This window comes from Telmatherina bonti (genome assembly GCF_933228915.1).
Source record: "Telmatherina bonti genome assembly, chromosome: 8".
NCBI lineage: Eukaryota > Metazoa > Chordata > Actinopteri > Atheriniformes > Telmatherinidae > Telmatherina > Telmatherina bonti.
In genome coordinates this window covers 28,356,144-28,378,613 of record NC_136626.1, presented here as the reverse complement: position 1 = coordinate 28,378,613, position 22,470 = coordinate 28,356,144, and the positions used below count along the sequence as shown (strand labels likewise).

General features: G+C 39.7%; 1 protein-coding gene across 1 annotated transcript in view; it reads right to left on the bottom strand.

The window, feature by feature from the left end:
- pip5k1ca (phosphatidylinositol-4-phosphate 5-kinase, type I, gamma a) overlaps positions 1-22,470 on the bottom strand; it is a gene marked incomplete at its 5' end in the record, with an annotated part of 51,591 nt that overhangs the window by 10,796 nt on the left and 18,325 nt on the right. The window contains 10 exons of the mRNA XM_079244967.1: positions 89-173; positions 2,645-2,693; positions 2,932-3,015; positions 4,617-4,825; positions 5,336-5,635; positions 9,589-9,741; positions 11,209-11,326; positions 11,449-11,579; positions 11,680-11,766; positions 12,473-12,504. Coding sequence (XP_079101093.1) covers positions 89-173; positions 2,645-2,693; positions 2,932-3,015; positions 4,617-4,825; positions 5,336-5,635; positions 9,589-9,741; positions 11,209-11,326; positions 11,449-11,579; positions 11,680-11,766; positions 12,473-12,504 — 1,248 coding nt within the window. The remainder of the gene's footprint in view (positions 1-88; positions 174-2,644; positions 2,694-2,931; positions 3,016-4,616; positions 4,826-5,335; positions 5,636-9,588; positions 9,742-11,208; positions 11,327-11,448; positions 11,580-11,679; positions 11,767-12,472; positions 12,505-22,470) is intronic.

Genomic DNA, 22,470 nt, shown 5'->3' with positions numbered 1-22,470 from the left:
TGAGACAGAAGCCTGGCATCTGCCTGGTTCATCCCACACGGCTTCGCCGGACTATCTAAGGCAGTGTCTGCATGAGAAATGAACTCACAGGAGCTCTTCTTGAACACCGTGTTGCTCATGAACTTGAAGAACCTGTCGGCATAGAAACCTGGCCGGTGGACTGACACGGTGTCCTGAGGGAGAGACGGAGAGATTAATGAGACAAATGGTGCGTGGATGAAACGATGAAAACTGGTGCTTACTGTAGATTAAGCTGTCTATTTGTCCCTTTTTTGTTCCATTTCAGTAATTTTTTTTCTCTGGGTCAAACAGCATCACATGCAAATGCTGCAGCAGAGGCGCAGGAACACCGTCAGACGAGGACACAGACACTTCGCTTCATCATTTATGCATCAGCAGACTTAGATAACAGTGCCAGCAGACTGACAGATGACACTTGGTGTTTGGTTTAATGTGACAGAGGATGTGAGGGGAGACTGAGAAAGTGAAGAGACAGAATTGTAATTCTTAGCTTTTTGCGTAGGCGTCACATCACTCCATATGAGTAACATTTTAATGCATTCATAAACTGTGTGTAGTCTACAAAGGGTGTCCAGTATAGTCAGCAACAATGACGCATACCAGTCTGTTTGCTGTCCTACACATCTCTCACGAATGAGTGCATCTCATATTGGGGGAGAGAAGTGAGTAAGAAAAGCAGAGGGGGACGATGGATGCTGCCAATTCTATCTTGAGAGCAGACTTGTGATGATGTGTAGCTGGGAGTGTCTACAGAAGTGAGGAATCAGGCTCAGGATAAAGAAAAAGGAAAAAAAAAAAGTTGACTACAAAGGACTCATTGGTGTTTAATTCAATCGGTTCTGTGGTCAAATCAAATTGTAGCTCTAGTTACGATGATACACCAGATATTATGTACAAGCAAGTGATAAACAAACCTTTATGTTATGGTTTTTTTGATGTCTTAAAACATTCTTAGATACTTTTACAAAATTTAAACTCTAAATTTAAATTTAAAGCACAGAAACGAAAGAGATTGTAGTTCTGTATTATAAATCACTGGAAGGCCCGAGGATTTCCCTTTACAATGAGGTTAAACCAGCAAGGACTGTGCTTTGGTAGAATGAGCAACATAGTAGTGCCCCCCAAAAACAGATAAAATCCTCTGGAGTATTCTCCTTCTGGTATTTACTGCCGGGCGTATCAGTCACTGATGTTCCTTAAACGTTGTGGCAAAGTTACGGTTTTTGACTTTGATTACTTCTTTCACATTGTTTGTTAAGTTTTTTCCCAGTTTTAATGACCCATAAGGCAACTTTCGGACCTTAAAACTCCAAGTTCAACGACACAGTGACATCTATCATGTGCATTTCTGGAGCCGCTGCTGCCCAGCAGCGCTCGATGCTGAGAAACCAAACTAAACAACTTTTACATCCGGGTAGCTGCTGGATGTTGCAGCTGAGTTTTGCTTCACACACACTAGAAAACGGATATATACTATAAACGCACTGGCTGTTTCGAACGCAGATCGTCACTGATTAAGTCAAGAAATGCAAGAAGATTAAAAGAGATAAAGGGACAAAAAAGATCTTTTGCTGGCTGGAGAGAGCTACCAATACAAGCAGGATGCATGCTGCTGTCGATAGGAGGTGTGTTACTGGTGGAAAAGGGCAAAAGGTCTGTAGTGTGTCTTTGGTATTAGACACCAGTGTTGTGGCATGTTTCTAACATGTGTTTGAGTTAACTTTCATTTCTATCTTTTCTATTTTAAAAGGCTCAGAATCACTGTGATGCGCAGTTTTAATAGCAAACAAACTAAATCAGAACAAAAGATCTGTCTTCCTGCCAGCCTTCTGTTGTGAATGGGTGTCTCTCCAAGCCAGTAAATATTGACTGGACCAGGTTTCCAAGAGAACTGGACCTGCCAGCACACAATGTAAAACACTGTGTAGGTTGGTGGGACTGTCAGTCTTCATGGCTCTAACATAAAAAAAAATCAAAAAAAAAAATCATAGCTTTCTTATAATTAAATGTGTGCTTGGCATTAATTATTTCAGGCCCACATATGTCATGTTTCAAAATGAACAAAGGAGTTTTCTTGGAAACCACTGGGACAGGAAACCATTTCATTTCTCTCAATCAATGGGCAAATTTTTCATTCAAATTAGTAAACATCACCAAGAGAAAACAGCTTGAGGTTAAAACTTAAGTCTCCCTTTCACAAAGCAACAAATGACTCATTAAACTGATTTATTCTCAGTAAAGCTCAGACAGGACTAACGTCCATAACAATAATGGAAAATTGAGTGGATTAACTTTCATTGAGTACGTAGGGATATTCAAATATGCTCACTATGAAAAAATTGTCAATCTGAATATAATTTACACTCTAGTAATCCACAGCTCTTTCCTAAAGCTGCCTTCTAGTAAGCTTAAATCAACACACAGAGACATTTGTGAGTCTCAGTCTTTGACAGATAGGGAGAAACAGAAAGCCGGCAGCTTTTATATGTTTAAGAACAAGACACAGGTGAGGTGTCGGCCCAGGCAGACTCTTTTTCAAACCATCAACATTTTCTTGGCAAAAACTTGGTGAAACAGCCATTATCTGATATCTGTGTGCTGTTTAAAGAGCTACAAAACTCACCCCATCATGAACCAAAGCCTTCCACGTGTGCTCCAGTTTCTTGATTAGCCTGCAGAAACAAGGAGTTTAAATGATATCAGTCAAAGGATATACATCATGCCTGCAAGCTGAGGGCCGTAAATGTGCTGTCTAAAGAGATTAAGTGTGAGTTTAAAAACACTCTGCTGCAGAAGGAAAGTACATGATGTACTTGTATTGATGTAACGTCGGTATCAAGGCTGCTTCACACTGTCAGATAAACACATGATGACCTGTGGTGTTATGGCTTTAACTTGTGGGATCATTACCTATAGGACTGCAGGATGTCGATGATTCCAATGTAGAGTAGAAGTCTTTCTCCTTTCCCATTAACAGCTGGAATGCCGCCCATCCTGGTAGGAAAGAAAAAAGACACATTCAAACTTTGCATAATCAACTATTTTGTACTTATTTACATCAAGTCTAGTAAAGCTTAGTGTGATGCATTCAAGGGTTAGAATCCTGTTATCTGGTCGTATTACTAGTGTAGAATACTTTGTTATCTAGACATCCTACTGATGCTTTTAATCTTTACAGGCTGAGTCCTGGCACAAAACTACTTTCACAGTAGATGTCAAGTTTGCTCTAAAGTTATCTGACGGTAAATTAGATAAGCATGCGTCATTATCACATTGCTCATACGTCTCTTTAAATCTTCTTGCGTCAGTGTGGCCTTTTTGGTTTGTGTATTTATAACATTTGACACAGAGACAAGGGTACCTGTAATACAATGGCCAGGTTTTAGATGTTTCTGGTTCATCTAAAACCTGCAGGACAGTCACTCTTGAAGACTGGACTTGCCCACCCTTACTCTAAAATCTGTGTAGGTTGTAAAACTACAGATATGCTTTAAATTTTCATTTTTTCCATTTAATTAGTGGGACAAACCCGTTTTTGTCCTCACATTGCTACATCCTTTATGCTAACATTTGCTGAAAGATTTAGTTGAGAGGAAAATACATACAGAGAGTTAAAAAATGTGGGCCAAGAAGAATCATCCTAAACGATAAACCTGTCATCAAACTGCTAAACAACACTACATTATAAAAAAAATAAACAATAAATCTAAACCCAAGAATTACATCTGTGTTTCCAGGTGCAGGGCAAACAAAGAAACTTTACTTCTTCGTACATGGCATCTCTAGGAATGAAAGAAAGTTGGGAAGAAGTTCTCCTGATTGTTTTTGTGTTGGAGTAGAACATAAAACACGGAGAACAGATTTATTCAAAGGTTTTGATATAAAAAAGTATCAAATATAATCAGTTTAATTTCTACATGTTTTTTGTTAAAGTGACTAAACAAGTTTATGTTAATTCATCATGAAATTCTTCTGTTAATGTTTTTCACATTTATCCCTCTGCACACTCAAAAACAGAGGTACCAGCTTGTACCTAAAAAGGTACAAATGCTTGTCGCTGGGGGTGTACTCTTTTGAGAGACATTTCTGTACCCTTCAGTTCTGGTCTATTTTTGTACCTTATCAAGTTCAACCTCACCTTATCAAATGATGTTTTTTATGTTTTCCACAGCATTAGGCCTGGTCCATGCAATTTAGCAATATTATCTTATCTTTAATCTAGAAATCATCTTCAAAAACTCAAAATACTGACCAGACATACACTTAGTTTGCAGCATCTGACCTTCATTGTCTGCTGTAGTAAATGACTGTTAAGTATTACTACTGTCATCACTCAACTCTGCTCTAGTTTGTAACATTACAGCCATTAACATTACATTTTTCAATTCTGCAGGTACCCTTATGGTCAAAATGGTACAAATTTGTACTTTATGTCACTTTGAACCCTTTTTCGTACTCTGAAGGTGTGCTTCTGGTCTCTTAAAGACCAGTATTGTACTTTTGAGGGAACATTTCTTTAAAATGTACCTATAGGTACAGAAATGTCCTTATCTTGTACCTCTATTTTTGAGAGTGTGCTCTTCTGCAAAACTCACGTGTCATCAGTGTCAATGGACCCTCCGCAGGCGGCTCCCCCCTGGATGGACTCCATGGCAGTGGAGTACAAGGCCTTCTGCTGGGCCACGGGCCTCTTCTCGTCGCTGTCGCCCTGGGAACCTTCCATCTGCCTCTCCCGCTCCGCCTGGTCTATGTTATGGACCCCGAGCAGCAAGCTGTAGTCCATGATCTTGAAGCTTTCCAGCACCTGAGTGCACATACACACAGATTTAAGTGTTAAAGTGACAGATAGGTGTGTGGTGTCTTGCTGAAAGCTTTATTTCTTTTCTTACTATGAAGGAGAGAATCCAAAGCTTTTACACTAAAGCTGTGCATAAGACGCACAATTAATAAGAAATGCATCTGAAAACCATACTGTGCACATATCTTTCTTCCAAACATAAGGTCAATAAATATAAACAGAGGCAGTGATTTACAAGATAAGAGCAAGGTTGCTGCCAGACCAGACACTCTGTTAAAAGTCTTACTCATAAAAAAGCTCTAACTTATAGTAAGGGATATGGAGGGGTGCCAAATACGCTCCTGGATAGATGTTGCCTTCCTTTCCACTGCTGTAATCCATGATTCTCTGCATATGAGACCACCCCGTGTATCCTCCCTCATTACTCGTAAACAATCCCAACCTGCTGCGCCTCAGCAAGTCCTTCCTTTGTCCTGAGCGTCAAACAGGACAGATTTTCCAGCCATTTTTGCTCACCAGGCAGTCTCTCTGAAGAGTCTTCACCAGTGCATTATAAGTGTCCTGGTCCAGCATTAGTCCATCCTGAATGTCTTGCATGAAGTCTAAATCTTTGAAGGTGGGCCTGGCCTTCTCCCTCTCCTTCTTGGACGCCCGCCTCTTGTAAGTGGAGCCCTTTAGGTCGTATTTGAGGTGCATGCGAACCACGCGGGGCAGGACGTTGTTCATCACCACCACGCGGATGTTCTTCCCGCCTGACTGCACGCAGTACAGGCCGAAAAACTTGGGCAGCAAAGTGCGGGGATTCTGATTCAAGTTCTGGAGAAGAGAAGATGGGGGGAAAGCAAAAGGTTTTACGTGGGTTCAGAGAAGTAAAGTTAAAAACAGAATTCACTTTATAAAGTAACAGATTAAAATCTGAATGTGGAAAAGTGCCACTGTTATCACTTTTTACAAGACAGTCAAAAAAAGCACAACCTAGAACATCAGGGAGCGTCACCTCATACTGATGAAACATTCACGCGTTACAGGATCAGTGGTGGGTGTCACTCAAACAAGATACAACGGTCAACGTAAACACTCGGGCGACCACCTGATCACACAGCCTTATGTAACACAGAGGGAACTCAAGTCAGCATTCACCCCACAGTGACACAGTACATGTGATATACATGGAAACAGCGGGGCTCGGTCTGAGGTCATAATGCATATAGTCGCTACATGGAGAAGCCAAAGCACATACAAACCAGAATTCAGCATGGGAAACAATCAAAAGTAAGAATAAAAACCCAATTTTAACTAATTAATCTGAACAATGACACCAATGATAAATAAAAAAACATCAACAATCATGAGCCATCAAATCGTTCTCCTAAAGAAAATCCCATTTTTATCTTATATGCACCACTTCCTGCACATAGTCAATCAAAACAAGTGTGATGGGTTGCTTTTTGAGTTTCTAATATTTGTTTGGGTAATTTCAAATAAGTTTAACCAGAGGTGAACCTTTGATCCCCTTGTTTTCTGGAACATTGTGACCGAGAATGGCGGAGTCTCTAGGCTGTAAGCAGAGGGAAGGAAAGACAGATGTAAAGTTTTCAGTTCAGTCTGTGTTCACTAGTTACTTGGATTAAATCTTGTCCCTGCATTACGTCTGCCTCTCTATCCTGCATTTGGGTCCCCACATCGCCACAAACCGTGACAATTAATCCCGATGTGGAAATTCAGCTCTACGTTTGACTCATCTATAGATGTAATAGAGAGCAGTGGGATGCCTGGGGAGAAGTTGGGGGCACACCGGAGACTCTCATGGCCCAAGCCCACCTCTGTAACCCCTAACCTACCACTACCTCGTTTGCAGGACACATTCACAATTACATGATGTTGTTTCCCCTTCAGCTTTTCTTCCCCTTCAGGGATCGCCACAGCCAATCAGCAGCTTTCAACTACCGAGCCGGTACGGAAACCCTTTTCACAGGGTTGTACTTTGGCATATGATTTATGCTGGATGCATTTGTCCAGGCTTGGGACTGGCCTCAAAGAACACTTGTGTCCTCGAGGCAAGACTCAAACCGCCGAACTTCAAGTCAGGGGACAACTGGCTCTTCCACCTGAGCCACTGCCACAATTGCATAATAAATAAATAAATAAATGAAACAACTGCATTATGACAAAAAAATGATAGTTTATCCTTTTTGGGGACAGTCCAAAATCAAATCCCAAATATAAGGTTTATTTTTCTGCTTATTTGTTTACTTTTCTATTCTGATTGGCTTTGCCATGGCTGCCAGGATTATTTTAGGCGGAATAAATACAATGGTGAAATCTGCCTCTTGGTAGGTTGATTGAAAGGCAAAACAGAAGAGGAGGGGGATATGAGAGGATTAATATAAAGACAAAAGACAGATAGAAAACTGTCTGAATTCCTGCAATAACACGGAGGCCCAATCGACACTTGTAATGTCAGACTGAACAGTATTAACACGTGTAACCTGACTGTGTTTGTTTCTTCTGTTTTTAGTTTGTATATTGTGACTTGTGATGTCAGGTCCTGAACAGATGAGAAAATGATGTTTGCTTTCAGTCAAAGCAGAAGTTGGTGCAACACAGATGGTTTATAAGAAAAGGAAAATACCATTGAAAATGCCTCTGAACTAATATAGATGAACAACTGTCTTCCATACAAGGCTCTCCTCTCTTGCCTCCAATCTGTACTGAATATTTCAGTAGTCGATCCAAATAAATGAGGTTAGTCGGGCTGGGTGCTCAGAGAAAAACCTGCTTTGACCTTGGGAACCGTGCCAACTCCGTCCCATTTGAGAAATGAGGCCAGAGTGAGAAAGTGATAGTGCAAGCCCGCAAAGTGGAAGCGCACAGGAATCAGAAGTGGAAATGGCGAAAGGAGGAGATCGACAGAGATGTAGACAGAGAAGTGATGAAGAATGAATGTGGTTTCGCCAAGAGGGTGCAGCAATTCACTGGATGACCTTTGCTGCATGGGAGAAACTGTTGGAGGAAGCAGCATGATGGAGGGGGGGACAGAACACACACAGAGAGGAGCGCCCTCCGCCCTCAACCACACACGACCCTTCTGCTGATGCTAAGAGGGCAGAGCAGTGACGAGCCAACAACACTGACACGTGAGGAGGAGGAGGAGGAGGAGGAGGAGAGGTAGCGGAGGGATGAACAAATGTGAGCAAGGGAGAGAAGCAGGAGAGAGGATGGATTACACACGAGGATGGAATTAGAGATAAAAAAAAAAATTAGTTGTTGCAGACAGACTGAGAGGGCTTTGTAGGAAGGATGAAGGAAGAAAGAAGCGTGTAATATGAAGGCAAATACAAAGAAGGGAGAGAAGTGGGAGCTGGGAGTCTGTTACATCACTGTGATCAGCATGTTGCCTAGAGCCAGACTCCTCAGCCAGTCAGCTGTGGAAGACATGTGGAGCTCCGACGACAGCCTATATAACGTGTTTGCTGCAAATACAAATGAGTTTGAGGCATTAAAAACCTCAGTGTGCAGTTTTTATGGTTTCCTGAGTTGCTATCAACATGAAATAGTCTGTGAAATTGTGTTCCTCCGTCCACCTGCTGTAGCCCTCGGCTACAGCTTCCCTGTATGAGCCTGAATGTCTGTGTTTCATTAAACCACTTACTTTTATACAAATTACACCTGCTAAAGTGCTGCACAGCACAAGCAAGAGTATGGAAAGGTCAAAGTAAATGTGCTGAGTCTTTAACGTTCCTCAATGATTAACTCCTTGTGAGGTGTTCAGGTCTGTTGGATCTATTATCAGCCTTCATTGAAAGAGAGAGAAAAGACCAATTAGCCCTCCTTCACATTTTGACTCTACTTATACCTGGGCTTGTTGGTGTGTGTTTGCAGCACGCTCCTCAGACTGCTCAACATCACCACTAAAGCATATTCCTATCTCCTGCAACTCCATCCAGCCATGTTTATCCTCCAGACTCCTGATCCAAATGGTGAGCAGCAAAACAATCACATCAGGGTTAGATGAGATCCTGGAGAGGTCTTTGCCTGCGGCTGTCGGCATATAAATAAACACAAGGCCGAGGGGCCGTGAACTTGAGGGGCTGGAGGAGAAGCATGGACATACAAGGCACTGTTGTTGGTTGATTTCCATCAGAACGAACCAGTGGCTTGCAGACAGGGTGGACTAGTGTTGGTGAAAGTCATGCTCTTTTAGGCTTAAGTACAGTACATCCGGTTGCTGAAAACCGCCAGCCAGTCTCTGATGAAACCACGTGGCCTGAGGTTTTAACGACAATCTGAAGCACTACGTCTGCTGTGCATGACAAGGATGTCACGCCTGGAGGAGGAATTAGCAGAGTCTTACATAAAACTGAAATCTAAACCAAAACATCAGGAAGGGGGTCGTGTGCCATGAATGCAGTAGCTCTTTCACATCCCCATGCTTTCTTTTCCAGCACTTATAAATCCGTGTGGTTCAGTAACAGGACAGCCAAGACAGGCCTGCTGGTATATTTGCTCATATCAGCAGTTTTTCTCCACTATGTGAAACCCTGCAAGTATGATGCCGACCATAAAAAGTGTCAGAGACTGAGTAGGAAGAAAGGCCCGCAGCTGAAATGTGCTGGCAGGTTAATTCATCTACAACATAATTCTCTGACAGTTTTACCATCCTTCACACACTCTGTAGAGAACAATCTCTTTAAATCATTTACATTTCACACAAGATGCCAAAATTCCTCTTTCCTTCATACATCTGAACATGACACGCTTTTGCTTACCATGTAGTATCCTGGCAGCAGTTTCTGCAAGAATTCAGCCTCCTTGTGCATCACAGTCTTGATAATGAACTCATCGTCCTTTGTGAGATAAAAGACCGAACCACTGGCTCCGGGGTTGGACAGCTCGATCAGGGGCTCATTACACAGCGAGTACTGAAGGTTCACACAGAAACAGAAACTTAAGACATTAAAACATGACATTAATGTTTTTTTCTTAAGCCTAATAAAGCCAGGTTACCAAGTTTAGGGTTGTTGTTTTTTTTTTTTATATGCAGAAGAAGATGATATCGTTGGTTGATTATAATTATTATCATGTGAGATTAAAACAAGACTGAAAAAGAAGCAGCTTAAGTGCTTCAATTGCTTCAGTAAGCTGCATGTTGCAGCGACTGCAGCCCGACTGTGAAGCGTTAAGTTGAATCAGCGGGTTTTCAGGACATGAGTACTCATCAGTAAGCACCTCCCTGTTTAACCTCACCTCACATCTCCCAGCATACCTTCTCTTCAACTCCCCCATGTGCCTGGCACATTTCTGTACCACTGCAGTACATATCACCAGAGGTAAATAGAGCTAACAAATGTTACACTGCATTTAGAAACTTCTTTAATGTGTCTGTAAAGACAGAAATGATGCATACAGTTGCATGCATGCAAACAAATTCATACCAGGAGCAAAGACAACACAAGAGAGCTGCACTATGAGGATCACAGTGACGAAGACGTAAAGTCAGAAGCAGCATGTGAACATTTTCCTATTGAATTAAATGTGAAACTGTGTCCAAACATCTGACTGGTAGTGTATACAGTAAGAGTTAGATGTCAAATAATGATATAGATGTTAATTCTACACTTGTTCCCACACATCAGTCTCCTGCTGATGTGATGATTAGCTCAGCTAACGAGCCTTTTCTATTCCTGTCTCTGCTCGGCTAATGGCTCACATTAGACTTCTGAAAAGAGTCTGACATTTAATTTCACACCTTTCTTTATTTTCATAAGTGCAAAGCTGAAAGAATTGGAGGGAAAGTGTGAAGAAGCCTCATTTGTGTCTCAATAAGCTGGGCATTTGAACTGACATTAAAATACCAAGGCTAATACATGTTGGTATTGTGATGTCCTCAGATGACTTGAGTACATATATGCAGATAAGAATGATGACAAATAAAGGCATTATTAGGAATTTCCACATGAATGAAGTACGTTAAAGATAACGGCACATGGAACATAAGCATGACTAAGCAGTTAGTGTATATATGCAGCTAGACTGCTGAGGGCAGGCGGTGAATCATGCAGCCTCCGGGTTCTCCACTTTAATGGAAAGAGACAAGCTGCAGACTTTCTTCCTCAACCCCCCACTCTGTGATGTTGAGGGTTTCTTGTCCTGATTGCTTTTATTTTTTGTTCACCTAATAGGCAACATCTTGTCTATTTTCACATTAAATGTAGTAAGGAATTGTTTCAATGCCTTCCTTCCTTCGGTTTCATCCCACATCATCCCTGTTGGCCTTTTGTGCCATCTCTTCCTGTCTGCACGCTCATCTCACAGCTGTTAGGTCTCCACCATCATCAGCTCCCTAAAAACAGACTTTTCTATCTCTAAAGAGAAGAACAAAGTCTTACCAGATAGTCATCTGGCCTGATGCCGAACAGTTCTCTGAAATAACGGAAGGCCACCGGAGCGTATGTTTTAAAGCGGAAGTCTGGGAAATGATGTGCTGGAGTGAGGTTGCTCCCTTCACTAGAGCGCAGAACAAAACCAGAGAAAAAACAATCAATCAGTATCGATAAATATAAAATTCAAGTCACGCTAAATAACCCAAAGCATTCTTGAAGGGTTCAGTATATGGTGGGTGTAGCAACCTGGGGAAAAAGATGCTCTCCACCACGTAGAAGTCCTGCATCAACACATCCCTCTCAGGCTTGGAGCTCAAGTTTCCCACCGTGTAACCGATTCCAAGCTGGATGGCACCTTTCAAGGCTGATGATGTGGTCTGCAGGGTGAATAAGGAAAGAAGCGGCATGTATAGTGAGCAGAATGCTTCAAAAGCAACTCAAAAGACTTGTTTTAAGCCAGACAGTCTATTTTAGCACCTTTTTATATGTAGTTTCTCCTGATGCATCCACCCCTCTATGGCCAATCTTCTTTCCCTGACCAGGCTGGCCTGAGGATGAGGGCATCTGACAAGAGCCAGAGAGGCAGATTAGTACATTAGAGCATTCTGCACCTGGTAATTATCATCAATACATTTAAATATTGAACCCTGAGGAGTGACAAAGGACAGCAATATTTAAGCTTTAACGCTTTTCACAGCACAGACCAGGTGTTCAAACTTCACCGTAACCAAGCAGACCCTGTTCATAGGCATGAGATCTCACTGCCTAGACTGGAATTTAATCAGGTTTAACAGTAGAAGCTGAATTGGATGGATTAGATCCAATCCAGTGATAATACGTCTGGTACAGTTGTAAGAAATATCAATCGAGCTTTTGGTCTGAACTGGCATTAAAGTGGAATTAAATTGTCAGCAGACTCTAATTAAACAAATTGTGCAGCATTTGAAATGTTTGCTTTAACGAAAATCTGAGGTGGCAGATGAAAGGGATTTATCAAATTAGAAGGATTAAGATCAAGTGAGCCATGTGGTTCAGCGAAGGAATACAGCATTTTCTGCTGCACTGCCTGGTATTATATAGTCTGAACTGACAACTGTGATAGCCTTCACACACCAAATGAGGAAAATTACGTAGAGCAAATTAACCAATCAAAATATCATTAGACCAACACCTTCAGATGAGACTTTAATTGCGTTTTCATTTATCCTAAAGCGCAGAGGAAGCAGATTTTGATTTGATAGATCGTAAAGGAGGTAAAAGAGAAGCTCACCTCTGTGATGAAGGCTTTCTTGGCAGCTGCATCTAAAAGATGGAAAAAGGACAGAGATGGCTCTGTTAGTTGGTCTGTGAAAAGATGCTCCATTACTCAGCCTCATCAGAGCACCGAGACAAAGATGAATCCCAAGGGGGCGATGAATCAGTCTGACATTATGTAATAACAGTGTCACACACAAGCAGCTAACAGAGTAACAGCAGCTTGAAGGGCACCTAGTCCTTCTTTAAGCCCTAAACGTGTGACTTTCAGCGTTTTGTTTTTTGCCATACTGGCAGCAAAGTATAAATCACACTGATGTAAGTCTGTCTGACGGCTGGATGGTCCTCTGTTTTGGTCCTCTCTTTCGTTTGATGCATTGCTCTGAAGCCTAAGCCCGACAATTACAGTCCACACAGAATTAATCCTAATGATTTCAGGGACCGGCTACTGTTGTTGTCACATTAGCTTCACTCATACAAGACCTGCTAAAGCGCTGGAGAAAAATAATTTCCATTAATGGTAAAGAGCAAATCTAATCAGTCTCACATCAGGTTGGGCAAACACACACTGACAAAACCTGTGTGTGTCTCAACCAAGAAAAGGCAATTACCTTATTACTCAGGTAAATAACCAAACACCTCATCTGCCATAACTAACAGGCAAACAGCATGTTCAGTCATGCCGTCTTACATCTGCTATATCATAATAATCTTAAGTTTAATAACAGGATGTAGGCAGGAGGGAAAGGCAATCAGCGGTCTGTTTTCCCCAGAAGGGCCTGAAATAGATGCATAATTACAGACACATAACACTCAGTATAATAACATAGAGGAGGGTGAGAAAAGCAGGAAAGAGAAGATCACAAAATGAGCAAATGAAAGAGTGGAAAGAAACAGGATGAGATGAGAGAGGGCTTCAGACTGGGACTGAATTAAGCAGCCTGTATTGTTTCCACTATCACACTCAGCTGCCCACATGGTGGTATTTATAAAGGAAGTGCAGCAACACAGTCTGACTGTTGGACATAAATAAAGATGCCCTGATGTGCTCATCTTTACACACTGACTGCTGGGAGCCAGATGGGTGTCTGAATATTAAAAACAACAGGAAGTTAAAATAGCTTCTATGCTGACAGCGCTTTTCCACCAAAGCTGAAACAAATGGCGAAATTAGATATAACAGCGACTTATGGCCCAATTTAATAACAGATTAGAGAATTTAAAAAAAAAATAAAGACAAAATGGTAGATCAGCTGATTTATGCTCTAAAATGCAATTTTTCTCAGCAGCTAAGTAGAAACTTCATTTTTGCAAATTGTGCCAAAGAATGAAGCAGCTGTACGTGAGCTTGGAATCATAATCAATACAAGAATGTTTAAGCGGGACGCTTAAAGCATTTAAATATCTGGTGTTAAAATAAATTTTTATTATGATTATTAGTAACTAATTCCATCTGCATTGCAGAGGACCAAACATGTTGTTTAGTCTGACCTCCTTTGAGACCTCCTCCTTAAACAAGCTCATTGGGATTCAATGTGAGATGCTAACGCTAACCGTAACGCTACTCACATCCTCTGCAGACTGACTGTGTTTGCAGCTGAACGGATACCTAGTCTCTCCAGTCGCAGTGCCTGTCTGCCAGCCTCTCGTGGATGCCCATGTGACTGAGCTGCAGCACTGCCAGTTTGCCACCCCTCCTCCAGCTCTCCCTATCTCTCCCTCCCTTTGTCATGCACATATTTGCACTGGGATGAGCAAACCAAAGCGTGCCAACAGAGCTCCCTGCAAGCTGGAACATCGGGGGAATAAAATTTGAATAGAGAGAAAATAAAAATAAAAAGTTCTGATAAAAGAATGTTTGCAATGCAGAAAAATAAATGCACGCCCTTTTCCACCATGCCTTACTATTTACTTGTGCATGTGTACACATGTATGTTATTGTCTGCTTTAGTGTGGTTCTTCCACCTTTTCCCTGGATTTTTCAAGTACCTGTACATGTTTCTGCATGTTGGTGCCTACTTAAAGCCAAAAAGTATGTCTGTAAGTGTGTACGTGTGCAAGGATCTCCATCCACGCGCTCTCTGCTAGACTGATGGCAAAACTCCACCATGCAAGCTTAAATTATTATAAAAGAAAATCCACATTTTCTGTCAAAAACTATGTGATATAAACAGCTTTCAGACAATAAGGAAAATAAAACCATGTATTCATCCCAACTATTCATCAGTTTTCCCATTCTTTATCAATAAAGAGTAAATCCAGACAGTTTTTTGGAAATAAGTTGGATTTTGGGCCATAGCTCTGAGAAGATGAGACACAGGAGCAGGAACCACAATTCAGTTTGAAACCATTTTGATTGATGCTCTCATACCACAGTGAAAAGACATTATAATAACATTGAGATGGTCTTATCATTCATGACTTCTATAATCACATCAAGTGTGATCGGACAGACTAGTGTCATCATGTCTCTCCACTTATTCATTAACTTCAAACAAGTTTATCTTTGTGATTCAGGATTAGAACAACAAGGACATATGGATCCTGCTTCACCATTATGCAGCAGCAGGCGCTACACACCCTCAGGGTATGGAACAATAAATAGACTCTTCCAAATAAATAGCTGCGTCCGTTACCTAGCTGAACTGCTATGTGTTCGTTTATGGCTTTTTTTGCTACCCTTGAGGGAGTTGTCCATTACTAACTGGTAATGGCTATGCAGTGCAAAGCGAGACACGTTTATATCACTGTCAAAAATAAATTCAGTTTGTGTTGCATGAATATCATCGTGTGTGTGGCCTAAACTCAGTCTGATTATGTGAGTCTGCCAGCTTACTATTTCATACAGAACCAACCTTAGCCATTTTTGCAAAAGCTCAGAGCAGATCTGTTAAACGTCATTCATTAAAAATAGACATGCATGCATCAGATTAGAAAATCCAGTTTTTAGGCTTGAAGCAAGCCAGCAAACAATTCATTAAACTCATATTTTTCAACTCATTAAATTTGCTTTACAAATTTCAGGGTTGTACAGATCGGCTGAATTGTTGATTGCATGTGTGTGGCTGAGATCCATCCCAGGACATAATAAACTCTTCTATTTCATTTATCAAACCACATTTATAGCATTTTCTCATTGAAACCTTTCACATAAAGGTGATTCTGAACAGTGATGCTTTCAGTGTCCTGTCATGATGTGTATGTTTTCTCACAGTTTTTCTCCCTCTTGTTTCCATGGTGCCATGAATTGAGGTCAGCCAACGTTCTTTTTTTTTTTTTTTTATAACTAACGCACGTGTGCCTTGCATCAACGACAGATGCTGTGCTCTACATGTCCCCTCACGATGTTGCTGAATAGGGCATTAGCACAACCACGCACGCAGCAGGACATGGGGAAATTTACACATACACGTGCAGGCACACTACAATCATTAGCTCACTGGTCAAACCAAACCCGTATGGGAAGAATGAAAAGCTGCCTCATGATGCAACACATGGAAGTGACATGGACGCTGTTCTGCAACTGACATTTCATAAATGTAAAAAAAACACACTTAAATGTTTTAGTAAGTTGGGTTATGATGTAATATAATACAAGTAACAAACCATTGCAAGTTAAGTGCTCTTCTTAGGAGCGTGTAACCATTTAGGAACCAGTAACTACTTGTATGTTGCAGCTTCTAATATGTGCATTGTTCGTCTGATAAGTGGACTAAAAAGTGTTATAGTATTCGAGTAGCACAGCTACTTCCAAAATCTACTTTTGTTAAAGCAAGTGCTGTGAAAGCACCAGTGTGTAGGATGTTGGCTCACGACGAGCATCGTGCTGCTTGAAGAAAGAAGCAGCTCTAACCCGGCAGATGGAAAAACAAATATCTGACACCTACAGTATAGTATGCTAATTTACAGATTAAGAGAGGGGAAATCTAATCAAAAATCAAATATCGGGACATAAAATCACAATTTTAAAATCAATTTTTTGGATTAAAAAAACCAACTTTTTTTCCCAAATAAATAAAAATAATACATTATACATCCTTTGTCAATTTTATTGTTTTTATTGGTCATTTTGCTTGTCTTCTTGGGCATTATAGCAGGTCTAGCTAATGTGTTGTTTTCTCATTGAAATCAAGAAAAATGGCGAGAAAAGGTTTTGGTTTTTTTACTTTTTTTTTTTGTTTTGTTTTTAATCTACAAAAATAAGCAATATCCAATAATTGTGAGAATCACAATTAAAATCAAACCGGCACCCAAAAAATCTGAATTGAATCGAATCGAGACAAAAGCAGTTCACAGCCTTATTACAGATAAATCATTTCATCATGAAGGTAAATTAGAATAAATATACATGATCGGATGTTTCAAGAACACCTACATTTTTGTACAACATATTCCTACATCCCTCTTGTTATCTATCTGTTCACTACATGGTGGAAGTAATGGGACTAAAGAGGCGCTGATACAATTCTGACTGATTTTTTAAAGGACATGTTTTAGAAAGATGCTGAAAAGTGAGTTGAGTTGCGTTAAATGCTGCTCTAAGTCTCAGTTTAGCTTTTGTTTCCCATTCTGCTCCAATTGGTCAGCTGATTTTGTCTTTTTTTATGTGTGTTTGAAAAGTTAATCATGGGGCAGACATTATGAAAATGTACACCATTATTTAAGAAAATAAGTCAATTGAGAACAATTTCTCATTGAAAATGACGACCTGGCACAAGGCAGCATGATAAAATAGTAAAAAGTAAACACAATGACATAAAAACAATGAATTCATACCAATTTAAAACAGAAAAATAGTACGTCTAGCTATAGCTAAATGCAAGTGCAACAATCACATAATGCTTCAATTACCACATTTCTAAAAGATAAAAGATAAAGATAGTCTGAAACTTTGTGAACTTAGTTTCTGCTGCAAATGATTCCAGTTGTCTGCAGCAGAAAACTAAAAAAGAAGAAGGACTGAAGGGAGTGCAGACGTTGTGGGAAGAGCGAGGTAATGAAGCAACTTAAGCAAAGATAGCTGATGCTGATGAACTCAAGCAATGAGCGAAGATAAAAAAAAACCCCCAGTGTGTTTTCACTGTGATGATGTCAAGTCCAGTAAGAATAACCTGGACTTAAATGAGTAGCGACAGAAAGTCTGGACACGCTGATTGCTTTGGGGTTACTTCCTAAACAGTGAAAATGGACATAAAGGAAGTGATGAAAAGACCAACGCATTAATGACACAATTCCCCTACTTCACGACCAAAAGAGAAAATCTGGGCTCCCCAGAGATATTTCATGTCAGTGTGAATACTACTTCATTACATTTGCTTGATTGTGCTTGATGATTGTCTTTTTGTTTGGCGCGAAAAGAGCAGAGAATTGCTAACTGTGAATAAATGTCAGCTGGATGTTTTGATGGATTAATGCTCTAAAACTCTGAAATGATTAAACATAGCTCTATTTTCTCTACTTCATTCCTGCTTTAATCAAATCAGGTTTAAATTAATCCAGTTAACAATAATTTATTGTGTTTTTTACAAACCCCTCTCCAGGAAATCCCTCTTAGCTCACATGCATTTGTCATCATCTCCATGTTTACTTCAGGAATTTTACATAAATTGTAGCAGAAATAATGTTGTCTTGCTGTCAGATGCAGATGGGGATCAATAGCTGGACTCTGTGCATATGAGCTGAGTAAGAGGCAGCCTGTATTAGTAGCAAGCCCTAAGTAATGGTGCTATTGATCTGGGCTTCATTTTTCAAACCATAACAAAGCAGCTTTTCATTACTGCATCAAAGTTCGCCTGAACCAAACGACAGAAAGCAGAAATCCACGAGGCTGTCAATTTCAGAAGAGCAGAAAAATGAATGAGACTGTGAAGTAAAGCAGAGGCAGCTCACATGACAGTGTTTTGCAAGGTGATCAAAGCTGCAGGGGTGTAACACCATCACTGACAACGCTGTGAGGATGTTAGAGGTGCATACAGACTGGAAGAACTACCTCTGTCAGAATATGCTCATTTATGGTCTGCTGGACCTGGATCACTCCACTGGTGAGCATTCTGCTGCTGCTTAGAGAAAGAGATGCCAAACAAATCCTAAATCTGTTTCAACAGGTTTTTCCCCGCTTGATCTCTTGATCTTCGCGACCTGCAGGCTGTGTATTTTTCCATGACCACCCCAGTAGACCAAAGTTGTTCTCATCATGGTAAAAAGAACTAAACAGGTCATTTATGGTACTCGTATCATCATGTGTCTGTTAAGATCTTTTGTATTATCGTATGTTTACTTACTACAAGTAAACAATGTTGACATTACAGCTTTTTTAACATGGACGGGCACATATGAATGTTTCTGCACACATACAAGCGATCGAGCTACTCAGAGTCTGCCGTTGACATCTGTGTTTTCAGCTAAGTTGTTCCTAGACACTAACCTTTTCTCCTCGATCAGTTAGTTGGATATCAACACTTAGAATTAAAGAAATCATCAACCTGCTAACATGAAGCTTTTTAAAGCTTTAAATGTTCTGTGCAGTCACGGCACCCCGGCAGAACAATATCCTTCCTGCTTATCCTAAGTGCTTTTGCATGTAAACACACAGACTTAGAGAATCACACAATCAGTGTGCAAGCTACTTACAGATTTGAGAAGGAACTTTGGTTGAACCCCGCTCAAAATATGCTTAAAGGACTACTTTGGTTTCTTCTAACTAACTGGGAGTTGTAGGAGATCCACTCTGGTCCAACAGGGAACATGAGGTGTTGGATTGCCTCCTTTAAAATGTGACTTCACTAACTCTAAAATATGATAAAAGATGATCTATCAATTATGAAAGCGTTAGTTTTTTTTCTTGTGAATTTGACATTTGAGCAAAAAATGTAAAAATATTGTTATTATATAGTTTTAAATATATAGTTTTTTGGGGTTTTTTAAAAAAAAACACTTTCAGCTCAGGCTTCCTCAAGCAGGCTTAATTTATAAAAACAGCTCATAACTTGCATCATTAATCCTGCACAGAGCCATGGCCAGGGCTGTTATGGTTATTGTATTTCATAAACGAATAAAGTTTCAGTTTAATGATAAATATTTCTCATTATTGTCATTTTCCATAACAGATTATGTCCGCACCATATTAACAGCAAATTGCACATTTAAACAAAGTTACACATGGTCAGCATGTAGTCGTCTGTGTTGCTGGTTGTGTTGATTTGGTTTTGTTACATATGAGTTGCAGTGGAGGCGTGTTTCAGTGGGACAGAATGGAAGAGGAAGAGATTTTCCCTCCAAACAAATATATTAAGTCATATTATTTTGATTGCCTTTGAGGAGTTTAGCAATACGTTTTGTGGAGTAAAAACAAAAAATATGGACAAAACTTTTTTTGCTCGTCATTTTTTTTATTTCCGTTGGGAAAAACAACACAGTAGCCCAACCATCATTCTGCTGCTGTAATGCCCAAGAAGTCAAGTAAAAAGATCAATAAAACCAATTAAAAATTTAAAAAAAAATTTTTTAAATGCTATAATGTATTTTTTTGACTTATTTAAAAAAAATTGATTTTTTTAACAACAAAAAAAAAAAAAATCAATTTTAAAATTGTGAAGCAAAAATCTTGATATTTGATTTTTTTCAGTTTTCCAACCCCTAATCGATATATTGATCACATGGTCAATAAGCCAATAACGCCATGCAAACATCTTTAAATCAATACAATAATCATTTGTCAAACACAATTTTATTGTGAAAATCACTGTATTTTGAGTCACATCATTTTTCATTTATTACTAGTCTGTCACCAGCATTTAAAAAAATAAATACATTTTTGGAAATAATTGAGCTGAGGAATAAAAATTTTAAATATTACTCTGGTTGCTTTTTGTTATTTTGATATGAAAAGAAATGACTGTCTTCAGTTACCTGTTTTATCATTTCTGATCAATCCAGAATTGATACAAAACTGAAAAACAAATCAGATCGTGACTGAAAATGAGATATCAGGAAACAATGAATCGCTATCTAATAATATTAATAAATCGTACTGTGATCAAACTGGCAATTACTTTATTTTGTTTCTATATTATTTTGTTAAGTTGGCATTAAAATACAAAGTAAATTGAGAAATTAATCAAATTTAAAGACTGAAAAGGAGTGATAATGTCATTTTTACACATTTATAGTGTTGTGAATTAAACGAACGCATAATAATTGCGATTATTTTTCTGACAGTATTTGTACCAAGAAACTCAAGAATCACGGCATCGCACAACTTATTTCCACAACATATTCCCATCACTGTTACTTTGATTTAGTGAGCAGCGTAGTGCACAGACGAGGGCAACTGCCCCGTCCTCTAGAGCATATTATACAGTCTGCATAATATAGTGAATGTATGGAGGGAGGAGGCAGCTGGAAACCACAGCTCTATTACTTTGCCAAGTAATTCAGTACAATCAATGGCAACTGGAGGGAGGCACGCTGAATAAAAAGCTTCCTCACTGCAGCTGGCCTAAAAGACAGGGCTTTTTGGAGACTTGGAAAGCAAATGCATGTAAGAAAACAAGCTGGAGAAATCTGTGAATACGGTATTAACTGTTCAACCAATGCTGGCTATTTACTGATCAACTAATTCATGTACAGGAAAAATATGAGCTGTTTCTGCAATGCTAATATCAGGTTTTCTCTCTTTTCTTGTCCTTCATACCAACCGTGGCTTTTTTACCCAGTAAGTCAGTCTGATTGTTTTTCTGTTCACAACTAAAAACATGTTTTATTTGAAGGATCGCCATGACATTTTGCACAGGCATTCACAACCCCTTAAGTGAGCTGTCTGACATGAACCCACATGAACACATTCAAGTTCCTGACCACACATTTTAAAGGTCTTCATCATCCTATACTTATATATATATATTTATATATATGTATATATATATATATATATATATATATATATATATATATATATATATATATATATATATATATATATATATATATATATATATATATTTTATTAAATACTAGATTGGTGAACAGGCAGAGACAGAAACATACTATTTACTGACAAAACATGGATACAGATACTGGTGAGATGCAGCTTCTGCATACAGAGCTGAATAATTGAGGAAGAGGAAAAGAATATATTACAGCAGCCACCTGTTCAATCAGGCAAATTTCTCAGACTGAGAAAAATTAAGCACATGTCTGGTTGCTTCTGCAGGAATCCTTACAGTCTTTTTTGGCAAACCAAGCTGTTCCTCCCTCTTTAGGATCAGAGAGACAACACAAATGGTCCCACCGTCTCCCTTTAGCTCTGTCTTCACATCAAAAGCTACCCAGAGACGGCATGTCTCTGCCGACTCCTGTCTTTCTTTAGCCTTGAGGCTCCGCTTCAGTGCTTTTCCTGTTGCTGCAGACTGTGTTGCAGATTCATAATTCACAAGATCTAGTTCTAAGTTTAGCTCACAAAGATTAAACGGCATTTTATGCCTTAGCAGTGTGACTATTATTCCCCCGCTTACTGAGGTTTCCTCAACATGCAACCCTCTAAACCAGGGATGCCCAGCTCCAGTCCTCAAGGGCCACATTCCTGCAGGTTTTCCATGTATCCCGGTTCCAATACACTTGACTCAAACTAATCAGTCATTATGCAGAAATTTATTGGCCATTAGGTTCAGTTATTGGAAGCAAGGTGTGTTGGAACAGGGATACATAGAAAACCTGCAGGACAGCGGCCCTCGTGGACCGACTTAGGGCAGGCCTGCTCTAAACGCCTTAAAACATGACATCATTAATAAAGTTTAGACCTGCATCATTTTTAAAAAAGTGATCTATCTGCAATTTCCACATGCACTGTAACCATGCCGTACACATAACAGCAATATTGTGACAAACTTTTGACTTGAAATAAGGCTAGCAAGTTTATTAATTAAAGTGAGCTGCTCATTTAATGCTATTTACTTACATAGGTGGGTACAAACATTAGCAAACATCACTGCCTACATGCTTCCTTCACGTTAGCAT